Here is a 12,933-nt window from a genome sequence, read left to right on the forward strand (position 1 = left end):
GGCGAAGTATAAGCCATAGAGGTTTCTGAGTCCGTCAGCTGTATGATGTTACTCAGCTCAGTGGTAGAATCACACATTTCTGCTGACTGTTTCAGTACCTGTGCAGAGCTTTTCTTCCTTCTTTTTCTCTCCATGCCCCCCCACCCTGATTAATGATTATCTTTTGCTGATTGCCAATAAAGTAACAGTACAAAGAAAAGAATACTAGGCCTGTCAGAAGCATATGATGAGGAACAAGGTCTGTTACTATGGCCACAATAAGATGAGGTAGGAACTGTGTGAGGTGCAGCAGATGGGGACATGTATGACCAAAGTCCATTATTGGCTGCTGCTGTTGAGTTGTGATGTGTAAGGAACTGCAAGGCATGGTGGCAAAATGAGCAAAGGGCAGCAGGCACTGAAAGGAGCAGGAGGAGGGAGTGGCAACAGAAGTTTCAAAACTATGATGTGACTTATAAATCAGTTTTTGCTTTCAAGAGATGCATTAGTTCCTCATATATCACTTCAGTCTGCTTATCAACCCTTCTATCATCTTACTCCATTTTGTTTTACTGAGCAGAGAAAGAGGAGTTTTCAGTAAGCAGGATTTCTCTTTTGTGACAACGCAGCCTTGAAATCAAGCTGAGCTTCTCTACTCTAAATGGAAAAGATCCCTGAGGTGAAAGCTCCCTTCAAACCAGGTTACTGACATTTACTTAATACCGTCTGTAGCAGGATTATCATTAAAGCTGCCCAAGAGCACATTAATCTCTCTGGATCCGTCCAAGTGCTGGACTGTAATGGCATTTAATCAGAGAAGGCTTTGATTTCTGAAGACATGTGCAAACACTGAAATATCTGCCTGTGTAACAGTTACTTATTCGTGTGTAAGTGTAGCAGAGGATGAGAATGCAGCTAGGATATTGACAGTGGGAGGGAAGGCTGGAGAGGGGAGTTATGAAGAAATAAGCTGATACAAATTTTGAGAGAAGACCAGGCCATGGCAGGGCTGAAAAAGGCACCACTTGGGAACTGAGTCATTCTTGTCTCAAGACACAAGAGTATTTATCTTCTTGCCTGGGAAGATACAGTTGAAGGTATCTCTGCTCTACTCTTGTGAGTAGAGCAGAGAAGAGAGGAAAAATGGTCTGTGGAGCTCTCAGCACATTTGTAGCATACTGTATACAAGAGGGAAGGAAGCAGAGCATGAACTTCTAAAGAAGACCTAAGTGGCACAAATGCCTCTTTTGTACCCATTCTGATTTTATCTGATCAATTTAGAGAGATTTTGTCCATATACAAATCTTGATGTTATCTTTGATCTGTTGCATAGGTCCACCCCGTCCATCCTTGTAGATACTTTGCCCATTTCAGCAGAGACTGCTGGATCAGCTGGCTATGGGAGCTGTGAAGCTTGCACATGTGCACATGCTGTATTGTTTCCAACTAACTAGCCAGTTCAGGTAGTCAAGTGGAGAGTTCACCACAGTATTGCAAGGGTTGGAAGGGACCTCAAGAGATCAAGTCTAAATCCCCTGCCAAAGCAGGTACCCTACAGTAGGTCACACAGGTCTTGAGGGGTCTTGAATATCTCCCTAGAAGGAGACTCCACAACCCCTCTGGGCAACCTGTTCCAGTGTTCTGTCACCGTTATCATAAAGAAGTTCTTCTGCATGTTTGTATGGAACTTCCTGTGTTCAAGTTTTAGGCCATTACTCCTTGTCCTATTGTTACACGCCACTGAGAAGAGCCTGGCTTTATCCATTTGCCTCCTGCCTCCCTGCAGATATTTCTAAATATTTATCAGATCTCCCCTCAGTCTTCTTTTCCCCAGGCTGAACAGACCCAGGTTACTCAGCCTTTCCTCATATGGGAGATGCTCCAGACCTTTTATCATTTTGGTGGCCCTCCGCAGAACTCTTTCTAGGACATCTCTGTCTTTTTTGAACTGGAGAGCCCAGAACTGGGCACAGTATTCTAAATGTCACCAGGGCAGAGTAGAGTGGGAGGATCACCTCTCTCAACCTGCTCCCATGTTCTTTTTAATGCACCCTAGGATACCAATGACCTTCTTGGCCACAAGGGCATGCTGCTGGCTCATGGCCAACCAGTTGTCCACTAGGACCCGCAGGTCCTTCTCAGCAGAGCTCCTGTCCAGCAGGTTATCCCCTAACCTGTACTGATGCATGCGGTTATTCCTCCCCAGGTGCAAGACTCTGCACTTGCTCTTGTTCAGCTTCATCATGTTCCTCCCTGTCCAGTTCTCCAGTCAGTCCAGATCTTGTTGAATGGTAGCACAGCCTTCTGATGTGTCAGTCAATCCTCCCAGCTTTGTATCATCAGCAAACTTGCTGTGGGTGGACTCTGTCCCTTCATCCAGGTTGTTAATGAAGATGTTGAACAAGACTGGACCCAGCACCAGCCCCTGGGGAGCACTGCTAGTTACAGGCCTCCAGCCAGATGCTGTGCCACTGGTGATGACCCCCTGAGCTCTGCCAGTCAGCCAGTTCTCAATCCACCTCACCAACCACTCATCTATCCCACACTTTCTAAGTTTCGTAACAAGGATGCTGTGGGAGATGGTGTCAGACACTTTGCTGAAGTCAAGGTACACAACATCCACAACCCCCATCTACTCAGCCAGACATCATAGAAGGCAAACAGGTTTGTCAGGTATGATTTTGTCTTGGTGAATCCGTGTTGACTACCCCGGATAACCTTCTTCTCTTCTAATTGCTTGGAGAGGGTATTCACCATGACTGCCCTGGCTTATTTTTGAGTCAGGGAAAGGAAATGGTGTCGTGTGCTTCAGCTTGCTAAGAGCTTGTTCGTGGGCTGTGGATGATTCAGAAGTCAGTGTTTTGTCCAGCTGAGAAGTGAAAGCAAACAGCTAAGATACTTAAGATGAGCTACTGTGTGCAATTACTGCCATCTGTCACCCCATCCTATGTGGCTTTCTGCTTCCTTCTGTTACTAAATGGAATCCTTACTGCAACAGTATCTCTTAGTCTGATAAAGAGCCCAGCTACCTTCTGATAGTTGACAGCTTTGCAACTTAAAATATGCTTTTAGTGTGGAATTTACCCTTCTGCCAAGAGGCAGGAGCTTCTGTCTCGAAGCTGCCAAAATTTAAGTGGGATTTCCTAGACTGGAATCCCTTTGTCAATGCAAGTGTGGAAAACTCTCATGTCTCAAGTATTTGTGCTTATAAAACTCAAGTGTTGGATGAAATGGAGCATGGAGTTCCTGGGGAAAATGGTTGTTCTTGCTCTTTGCACCTGCTGATTTAATCCAGGGAGAGGTTTCTATACAAATTCTCCTGCATTTCCTCTTGCTCGAAGCTTAACGACAGTTCACAAGATCCTGATGAGCAAGGATGGTTGCTTCCAGCATTTCAAGCTTCTAAATGATGCAAAGACACCATATAAAGAGTTAAATTACACACAAACCCTTCTCTTATTGAAAGTCAGTCTCAATCATCAGTGTAAATCAAGTTTATATGGCTCAAGAATCTCAGCAAGATGCTTTACATTAACTCCAAAGAAGTATAACTACATTTGAAGCCAAACCAGTGAACCCCGTGGCTATTTCAGGTCTAGCAAATATGCAAGTAACAATTAGATAAACAGCAACTGATCTTTTTTGTTGAAACTTACTAAGTTAGTCCCTCAGTTTCCTGGCCAGGTAAGTCAAAATAATTCCCTCCACTTATGTGCCATGGAAGATGGGTCATTCAGTGGGAAAACCATTTTCTCAGTTCTCAAGAGAGAGTTTGGGGCATGCTAGATGCACACCCCAGGAATGCTAAAAACTGCTCCTGTATCTTAATGACAACTTACATGTCCAGACATCACCTTGCTGTGATGCTAGATCAGTGCATAATGATAGTACTGCATTACAGAACACCGTGTTTAGATCCTCACAACTATGTCATAGAGGACAAAGTGTGAAATAGGATCTCTTGTGTGTGACCATCCTCGTCTTTTATGGAAAGGAACCATTTCAGAGCAGAGACAAAGATCAGGCTCCAAATTGTAGCTGTTCTCCATCCACACCCTTTGCTAATTTGACACCACTTTAATTGGGCAGGATTGTCCTAGCAGGATTAAGCAAACCTGTAGATGATGGCCATAATAACAACAGCAAAAGAAAGCAAAAACCCAATACACACTTCAATCCAATTAACCTTCGATTAAGGTTCCAAAATCAATGCTATTCTTTTGGCCCGAGGAGGTAATATTGAGCCCTGAGAAATGAGCTGCACAACGACCTTTACTTTTAATGAGATCAACAGAAGTTAGTGTCGCCATCTCTTAAAATAATTGGCAAATATTACAGCCAAATTAAGGCCAGAGACTAGTATCTGCTCCTGATCTAAAGAGACAGTCACAAATGGAGGTGGGACAGGAAAGGATAATGCCCTGTGAGGGAGTTTAATATGGATCTTATCAGGGCAGGCAGTGAGATCTGCTCTACAGTGACTGTGTCACAAGATTTTTTTTCTTTGCCCTTCATCTTTGTGTCAGTTGGAGTCATGGAGCCAGGCCCTCTGCAGCTTGGTCAGGAGGCCAGGAAAGTACCGGTGACTTCTGGGTGATACTGGCCAGTTGGTTACATTGCAGCTACCAAGGAACGTGATGTATGTGCCATCTTGTTACTAGGGGAGTATACATAGGCTCAAATTTGCACTCACTCATTTTTTTTTTCTTGATGATTATGCATATTGCCCTAGTATTTTTAACAGTATTTATTTGTGATGAGCTTTCCAGTGTTTTATTATTCTGTCAGATGGGTGTGCCTTTTTTTTAAGAGGTAGGTTACTTACAGGGGCTGGTGTGTTTCTGGAGTTCTGCTGCTATGGAGCAATATGCAAGGGGGTATAATATGAGTTCACCAGGTAGAGGGACATGTGAGGATAACATGGTGTCTATACTTTCCAAATTGTCACCTGTAGTCCAGAAGCGCTGGGCCACACTGATGGCAGCAACACTTCAAAGCTATGTATATATACCAGAAGAAATATATCACTGCTGCTATCTGTGCAGCTATGCAGCTTGAGGTCCTCTGAATTAGGTGACAGAAATGCAGTAGGTGTACTTGGTAAAATATCTGGTGTGCTACGTATGAGTAAGATAACTAGAAAAGGTGGAGAAGCCACAAAGTAGGTAAGAAATGGATAGAGACAATTGTGGAAAAATATTACTGTAGCTGAGCTTTGTGAGGTTTGCCCTTCACACTGATTTTATTAGTAGTTTCAGTAATGACTTTGACATGAACAGAACTTTCTGAAGGAGGTTGCAGATGGCACCAATTTGGGAGGTTCTGTCACTATAGAAAAGGATTGAAGTAGCAATAGCACTCGGTGGCCTTGAGGACTGAAGTGATAGAATGGGATAAAAATGAGAAATACCAAGTGAAAAACCATACTCTTAAAACTAATGAGAAGAGTTTCTTAAAAATGCTGGGAGTTTATCAGAAGGAAGTGACATATTAGAATTAAATTTGGGATATTACTCAGTTGGTAGAGTGCGTGTTCCAGTACTGTGCAACTGTGTTAAAGGTAGGTTGACTCCTACAACACATCAGATAAAGGGACATTCTGTTGAAATGGGGCTGTATTCATGCTGTACTTACGCTGACGATTATTGTTTTGGTAACCACACTGTAGAGGGAGTGGACAAGTTAAACTCAAGGAATTGGTTAGAAAAGGAAGCAATAGATGTAAACTGGACATGATTGATATTAGTCTCAGATTTAGGGGGAACCCTCAATCCCTTTTCTTCTGTATTGGGTTGTAACTCAAGCAGGACAGTTTGTGACACTTGGCATCCTTGCTATATTGTGCCCATGAAATGAACATCCCGTGCTTAGTTTGTGGAAGAAATACTTTAAGTCTGGTTGATGTACATGTATCTGTCACTCCATCATTTTCTATGAAGGTTCTGACTCTCCTTTTTGTCATCTGCATCGGTCGTTCTGAAAGTAATGTCTCCTATTTATTTCCATGGAAACCACAACAAATACAAAGAACACAATAACACTGTTTCATAGGGCAAATTCTCAGCTGCAAATCAGTTTTTTCAACATAGTCACCACCATTAGCTATGCGTTTTTGCCAGCAATGAAGAAGAGCCTGCATGCTGTGCTTGTAAAAATCTGCACCACCTATCACCTCACTGTGCTCACATCCACTATTTGGTCTCCATAAACATTCAGCAGGTGTCAGTGGATGTCAGTGGGTGGAATTTTTCCTTCCTAGAGAAATTCAATCCCACACCTTTACTTCATAAGCACTTCTATGTCAGACACCATTTTGTCAGACTGCCTCTTTGCTGCCATCTATTGCCCAGCAACAACATGTAATAGAATACTGGCAGAAAGGTTTAACCTCTACTGCTATACCACCATCTGCCTCTGACATCATAGGCCAACACAACAAAACCAGAGGCGTTACTTTCAGACCAGCCCTCGTACAATTTGCTTATTCCTCAGCTATGGTTTCTTTTTCCAAAATGAAAACAATAGGCTGAAAACGTGCAGTTTGCCTGACACAGTGTACTGGTCATGTCACATAATGTGGCGATGGGAGGTTGCATTTTGTGTTGGCTGTTAAAACTCAGGCTTATTTGGTGGCTGTAGACATCATGTTCTGCTGCAGCACAGGTGGACAAACTGAACTTCTTTTAAGCAGTAACATACCTTCTGGCAATAGGCAAGGACATGCTTCTGGCCAGAGGCAGTCTGGTGTTATCTTGATGTATCAAGTTCAGCTCTGCTTGCTGACAAGCGTAGTTATTTTTCTTATGTGTTGTGCCTAAATTGTCCCATTCTTAATTACACCGTTTTCTACCTAGTTGTATTTCTTGTAGCACATTCAGCACTACAAGTGCCTCTGTTTCCTTGGTATTCAAACCTTTTAAAATTGTTAGAGTGCTTCTCCTCTGCTGTTAGTTAGCCAACTTCAGAATCTTCAGCTATTTTAATCCTTTTCCGAAGTAAATTCCTCCTGCATGCTGCTCATTTATTTGCTTTCTGTAAACTCACTCCATGTTGTCTGAATCTCTGTTAATGAGATGTCTTGAAGTGAATGCAGGATTCCAAGGGTGATTTTTTTTTTTTTTTTTTTTTTTTTTACTATGCATAGTAGAACAAAGCTGGGAGACCCTGGTAATCATAAGGACCTCATGCTGAATGACAATCGGGAAGGGGAATGATGACCTCTCCTGTCATAACAGAATGTCTGTGTGTGTTTATTTTGGGTTTGCTACCGTAAATCATTGCAATCTTTTGTCTGATTTGCTGTGCACCTTCACCCCAAGGTCTCACACGGCCTAAATGCATGCTCAATTCCTCTCTTCACCAGAGTAGAGGTTTTCATGTGTTTGTTTTCTCATTTCACCTAACTGCATTCTTACAAAGTGAAATCTTTATAAGTTATTTATCCAGTGGCATTTTCAGTAAGAGTGCACTGAAGGCCAGTAGTGATGGAGTACTGTACTAGAGAAAGCAAAACAGAGGTCAGCATATGTGGGAAATTTCGTGGCTTAGACGGCGGATTCTTCCAGTTGTTTTTCCGCAGGTGTTTTAAGTACCTTATTCCCATGTATATTCAAAAATCACACCTTGTCCTGGTCCCCTTTTGCTGCTCCTTTGGCGATGTCGAAATAGAAAGCTGGGAAACTGGGAAAAGCAGAATTCAGTTTTGGGTTTTTTTTCCACTCAGAATGGTTAGTAAAAGTATTTTTGTATTAAGTCTGAGAATCCTGTCCGAATATCTGCATTTCAGTCCTTCAGCAAGTGTGCATTAGATAAATGTGTACAGAAAATGAAGCTATGTACATAAAGGCTTACAGAACTGGGCACATGAAACCTCTGTATCAGAGGTCCTACGTATAGCATATGTGTCTTTGAAAACTTAAGGGGCTATATTGCAATTAACATATGTAAAGGTGTTGCAGTTATTTCTTAACTTATTCCTCTATAAATATGAATTCCAGGGACCTCTGGGTCCATCTGCTCCAACCGCTGCTCAATCAGGGACGCCCAGAGCAGGCTGTCCAGCACCATGTCCAGGCGGCTTTTGAAGACCTCTAAGGAGGAGACTCCACAGCCTCTCTGGGCAGCCTGTGACCATGCTACAATGCTCAGCCACCACACTGTAACAAAATGCTTCCCTAGAAGCATTCTCCTTATCTCTAGATGGAATCCCCCGTATTCCAGTTCGTGGCCATTGCTCTTGTGTTAGCACTGGACACCACTGAAAAGAACCTGACTCCATCTTCTTTGCACTCTCCCTTCAGGCATTTATGGACATTGATAAAATGCCTCTGAGCCTCCTCATTTCCAATCTGAACAGTTCCAGCTCTCTCAGCCTCTCTTCTCAGGAGAGGATCTCTAGTCTCTTCATCATTTTGGTGGCCCTGCGTTGAACTATTTCCGGTATGTTCATGTCTCTCTTTCCAGGATGCCAATATTTTGTATGCCCGTGTCTTGCTTGTACTCTATTCTTCACTGCTCTAGTGATCTATGCCGGTCATTCAGAAGGGAAACATTTTTCCCCTCTGTCAGTACTTACGGTAACACCTTTGTGGAAATAGGGGACTGCATGACTGTGGTATACCACCCGGTTGTCTGATTTGGTGTGAGGGCAGCATTTGCCATGATTCTGTAAAGGCTCCAGCTACCACCTGAGGTGTAGAGGGCTGTCCCTCCTGGTTCTACAGCTGTTCCTGTTGCTGTGCTGCAGGAACAGTTCTTATTCTTCCTTATCATCTGTAGTTACTAGAGCATTCCTCATAAGGACAGCATTTTAGCTTGCTGTCTGGTCTACTTCCAGCTGCTCTTCTGGGCTGTGGTATGGAGCTTTACATACTCTGTCCTGATGCAACAGTGTGGCATTGTTCTGTGGCTACCTAACGTAGGAAGTCACTGCACTCCTCTCAGAGGCTGCCGTGTATCATAGGTGGTAAGATGAGACCTTCCCTGGCTGCCAAGCGTTCTGCAGGACACACTGTTGTTAGCATAACATTTCCTCTGCTTATGGGGACAGCTGTCTGTATGCTGCTTGCACTGTGTGTCTGGTGACATAGTTGAAATCATTTATAATGATTGTCTTTTAATTGTCTTTTAATTGCTTGTTCAGCACTCTGTTGTGGAGCATTATGCCACTTCCTGGTGGCTGGAAGCCTGGCAGTGGAATGTCAGGGTTAGAAGCTTCTGTGTTACTGTGGTGAGGGATTGATCTGAGGCCCTGGTGGTGTTTGTTTGCTCCTAGGAGGCTGTTAACTTTAATAACATCTCTGGGTGATGAGGAGCAGTGGCATGGAGGTACACAGCAATGATGGGATGATTTAAACAGCTGTTCTGTGTTGTTCATCTTCACAGACATAAATTGGTTTAGTGTGGGACAGAGGAAAGGAAGGGGGAAAGTGGGGAACAGTGTGATAGAGGGGGGCAGAGGGAACCTACATTTTCTCTAGTAAGCAGATGGACAGGCTGAATCTCCTCTCACCCATTCACCACTGGTTCCTGCTGTCATCCACAGACGGAAACATGATTCTACAAGCCATCCCAGTAGCTTCTTCCATGCCTTCACTGTTGATGTTTGTCTCCCTGTTTGTCCCTATTCATACCCACAGATGTTTTCTCTTTTTTTATGCCAGGCAAATGTTCTAAAATACCCCTGACTCTACAAATATCTTCATCCCCTGCGTGGATCCTTCTCTAAACACCCTCGATCACTTTGCAGTTGATGACAGCATAAGGACATTGGCTTGTGCCAACCCTTTGCTCCTGCAGGCACCCCGCTGTGGGTGGCACTGTGTGACCAGCTACTCTTTCCTCACAGATCTCTCGCAACCTGGGGAAACTCTACAGTGAAATGATTTTTGTGAATGGCTTTGTCCACTGTGACCCACACCCAGGCAATGTGCTGGTGAAGAAGTGCCCAGACTCTGGAAAGGCCTACATTATCCTCTTGGACCATGGGCTCTACCAGGTATGTGTCTAGGGGGTTTCCGGGGCTCTGCAGGGCTCCCTTGGGTATCAGTCTGGAAGAGCATAATCAGCTGCACCATTGCTCCTTGAAGCCTGTATGAATTAATTTTTCCTATTTCTCCTGTAACTCTCCAAGAAAACTTCTTGACTCTGACATGGGGGATAGGGCACAACTAGGGAACACAAAGTTTTCCTCCTTGTTCCTTCTCTGTGGACTTCTGAGGGGCCATGTCTTTGTCCTCAGGTGCTGAGCGAGTCATTCCGCATGGACTACTGCCGCCTTTGGCAGGCCCTCATCAAGGCTGACATGAAGCGGGTGCAGAAGTACAGCCGGCGGCTCGGGGCAGGGGATTTGTACCCTCTCTTTGCCTGCATGCTCACCGCCAGGTCTTGGGAATCTGTCAACAGGGGAATTGACCAGTCGCCAGTCTCAGCCAGCGAGGTAGGACCCATGGGCCCTTCTGTACTGGGAGTCCTTCCTTCTTCTTGGGTATCTTCTTTTGTTCTAACCACTTGCACTGCTGATACCACAGTGATATTGGGGAAACCCTGGCAGCTCCATGGCAAATCCTACATTGACAGCTGAGCTGTCAGGAATCTTTCTGCAATGTGCTTTATAGTGGCTGAACTTAATTTCCCAGTTTCAGTTGTCATGGGCTGCTTAAATTTTGTGTAATATTTTAATGGGTAAGTGTTCACCAGTTCTGGGAAGGGAAATCAGCCTTTTCTTAAAAAGAAAAGAAGTGTTTAATGCAGCTGTGCAGGCAACCAGCAAGGAGGATAGGATGAGGTAGAGGAGACATAAGGCTTAGTGGGAAGAAGACACAAGAAGGATAATGCATTATCACTATTCATGTAAATGACTATCAGCACTGGTACAAACTCCTAAAAACCCTTGGAAATTACCTCCCAATCAGAAAACCTATTAACTTGAAGTCAAGATTGCTTAACTGCAGGTTCTGTCAGCTCAATCACTACAAATCTAGGAAATTGCTACTTACATTCTCCCCCCTTTCCTATCTGCACATGCTGGGATCCTTCTCACACCTCCTAGTGCTCCTTACCTGCACACAGTGCCTTAAGAATAGTAGCAGCCCCTACCAGCTGTGGTTTTCTTAGAGATGAACATATACTGATGTGATTGCAGGAGATGGACCAGTGTCTGTAAGGAGAAACATATTGTATTCTGTGGTTTGTTCTTATCTGCGCACATTTGTTGTAGGTAGGATCAAACTGATTTAAGTAGCATTAAAATACTGTTCTGTGAAATTCTCTTCTGGAAATTCCTTTGGGTTGGCATTTCATTTTGATGGATGCGGCTGAATTTGCTCTACTGGCTTGCCGTTACGCACAGTAATGAGTAGGCCAAATACCTTGGGTAAAGGAACGCCCCTGGTAATTTGATTGCTTCCTACCTAAGTTAATTTTGTGCGTATTAGAAATAATTTAATGACTGTTTAGCAGATCTATGCTTGATCTGCTGAGTTCCGGAGCTCGTAGCTCCAGAAAAAAAATTCAGAGGCACCGAAGTGAACCAACACAGCACTGGCTACAAGTCCAATACTTTAAGGCCAGTGTTGAATCTGAGCTAATAAGCAATGTTTATCCTAAACTGGCTTTTGTAAGTTATGTCATAGATGTAACCATGGCCTCATAGTGCCTTGTGTGGGCTAACAAACTTTGTCAGATCTGGATTGCTTGTACCTAGCCAGCTCTTTTGCCTCTGCCTACATGACACAATTAATGCTGAAACTGGATAATCCTGTAGCAGATAATGGGGAGCTGAGCAGATTTACTGTGGCATTAGGAAATGAGCTGCTGTTTGCCCTTAGTTTAGAGGTGAATTTGAAAGATTGTATCAGCAGTGAGAGCCAAGTGCCTCTAGTAGACAGGTGCTATCAGTTAGGAGCTTGTGTGAGTGTGCATGAGGATGGACTGACAGGAGAGCAATCTGTCGGACAAGTAAACCCTCCTGACACTAAAATTTTAGCTGTACTGCTGTGTCCAGTCTGGGGCGCTGCCTCCTGGGGAAGGTTTGATGGAAGTGGGGAGAGGCCAGTGGGAATCTACAAGGACTGGTGGTCAAGCAGATGTAAGGAGGTAAGTGAGTAAGTCAGGGCAGAAGAAATTTAGAAAAGTGCAGTCTGAGAATACATATATGTATTTCAGTCTGTTAAACACTGCTGCAAACAGGACAGGAAATAATGGACGTAAAATTCAGCTAAGGAGATTTGGGTAAGAACATGAGAAAAGCTAGATCTAATGGAAAGGGTAGTGAGATGCTGGTGCAGTGGTCTGGGGAGGATGCTAGTCACATCACTGGAGAGTTTCAAGAGCAGAGTGGGCAAATAAGTGTGAGGATTGCTGTAGGTGTAGTTGTTTGTGCCTTGAGCCAAGGCAGGCAGCTGACTGCTCAGAGTGGCTGTTAGCCCTGTGTTATCAGATTTTACGATTGTGTTTTGCTGCATCCCGCAGCCGTCTCTGTGATTGCAGCCAAGGGGCTTTTCTCAGGTCCTGTGGTGCAGCTCATTTCTTCCTCCAAGCATAGGCTTCACTCCTGATAGAAAATGACAGTTCCGATGACAGATCATGTGGTTGTTTTGTGATGTGTACAAACAGCTGGAGCTAAAAATAAAAAGAAAAGAAAGAGAAAACAAAACCTCTTTGTGGAAGATAAAGTACCCTCTGCAGTGGTGCTGGCAAGGATAATGAATAAGAATATCAGCAGACAATTTTCTGCCAACGAACAGTGGAATGAAACATTTAACATTTAGGAGAACTAAGCATCTTGTTGAAGTCTTGTGAGTTGGTTGCTGAGAGAGTCAGGACATCATTTATGATTTACTTGTCAACACCAAAGCAACCATGATGGTGTTTGAGCTAGATACACCTCTGACCAGCATGGCATGCACACTGCCTTTGTCTGAAGTTTGCAGGAGTGTGAGATCCCATATCATG

At 43.9% G+C, this 12,933-nt stretch overlaps 1 protein-coding gene across 16 annotated transcripts in view; it reads left to right on the forward strand.

Moving 5' to 3' along the window:
• ADCK1 (aarF domain containing kinase 1) overlaps positions 1 to 12,933 on the forward strand; it is an 88,551-nt gene that overhangs the window by 72,791 nt on the left and 2,827 nt on the right. For all 16 annotated transcript variants that reach the window (XM_021402469.1, XM_021402467.1, XM_021402463.1 and 13 more), the window contains 2 exons: positions 9,827 to 9,976; positions 10,220 to 10,417. In XM_021402469.1, the coding sequence (XP_021258144.1) occupies positions 9,827 to 9,976; positions 10,220 to 10,417 (348 nt within the window). The remainder of the gene's footprint in view (positions 1 to 9,826; positions 9,977 to 10,219; positions 10,418 to 12,933) is intronic.

Source organism: Numida meleagris, chromosome 6 (genome assembly GCF_002078875.1).
Source record: "Numida meleagris isolate 19003 breed g44 Domestic line chromosome 6, NumMel1.0, whole genome shotgun sequence".
In the NCBI taxonomy this organism is placed as follows: domain Eukaryota; kingdom Metazoa; phylum Chordata; class Aves; order Galliformes; family Numididae; genus Numida; species Numida meleagris.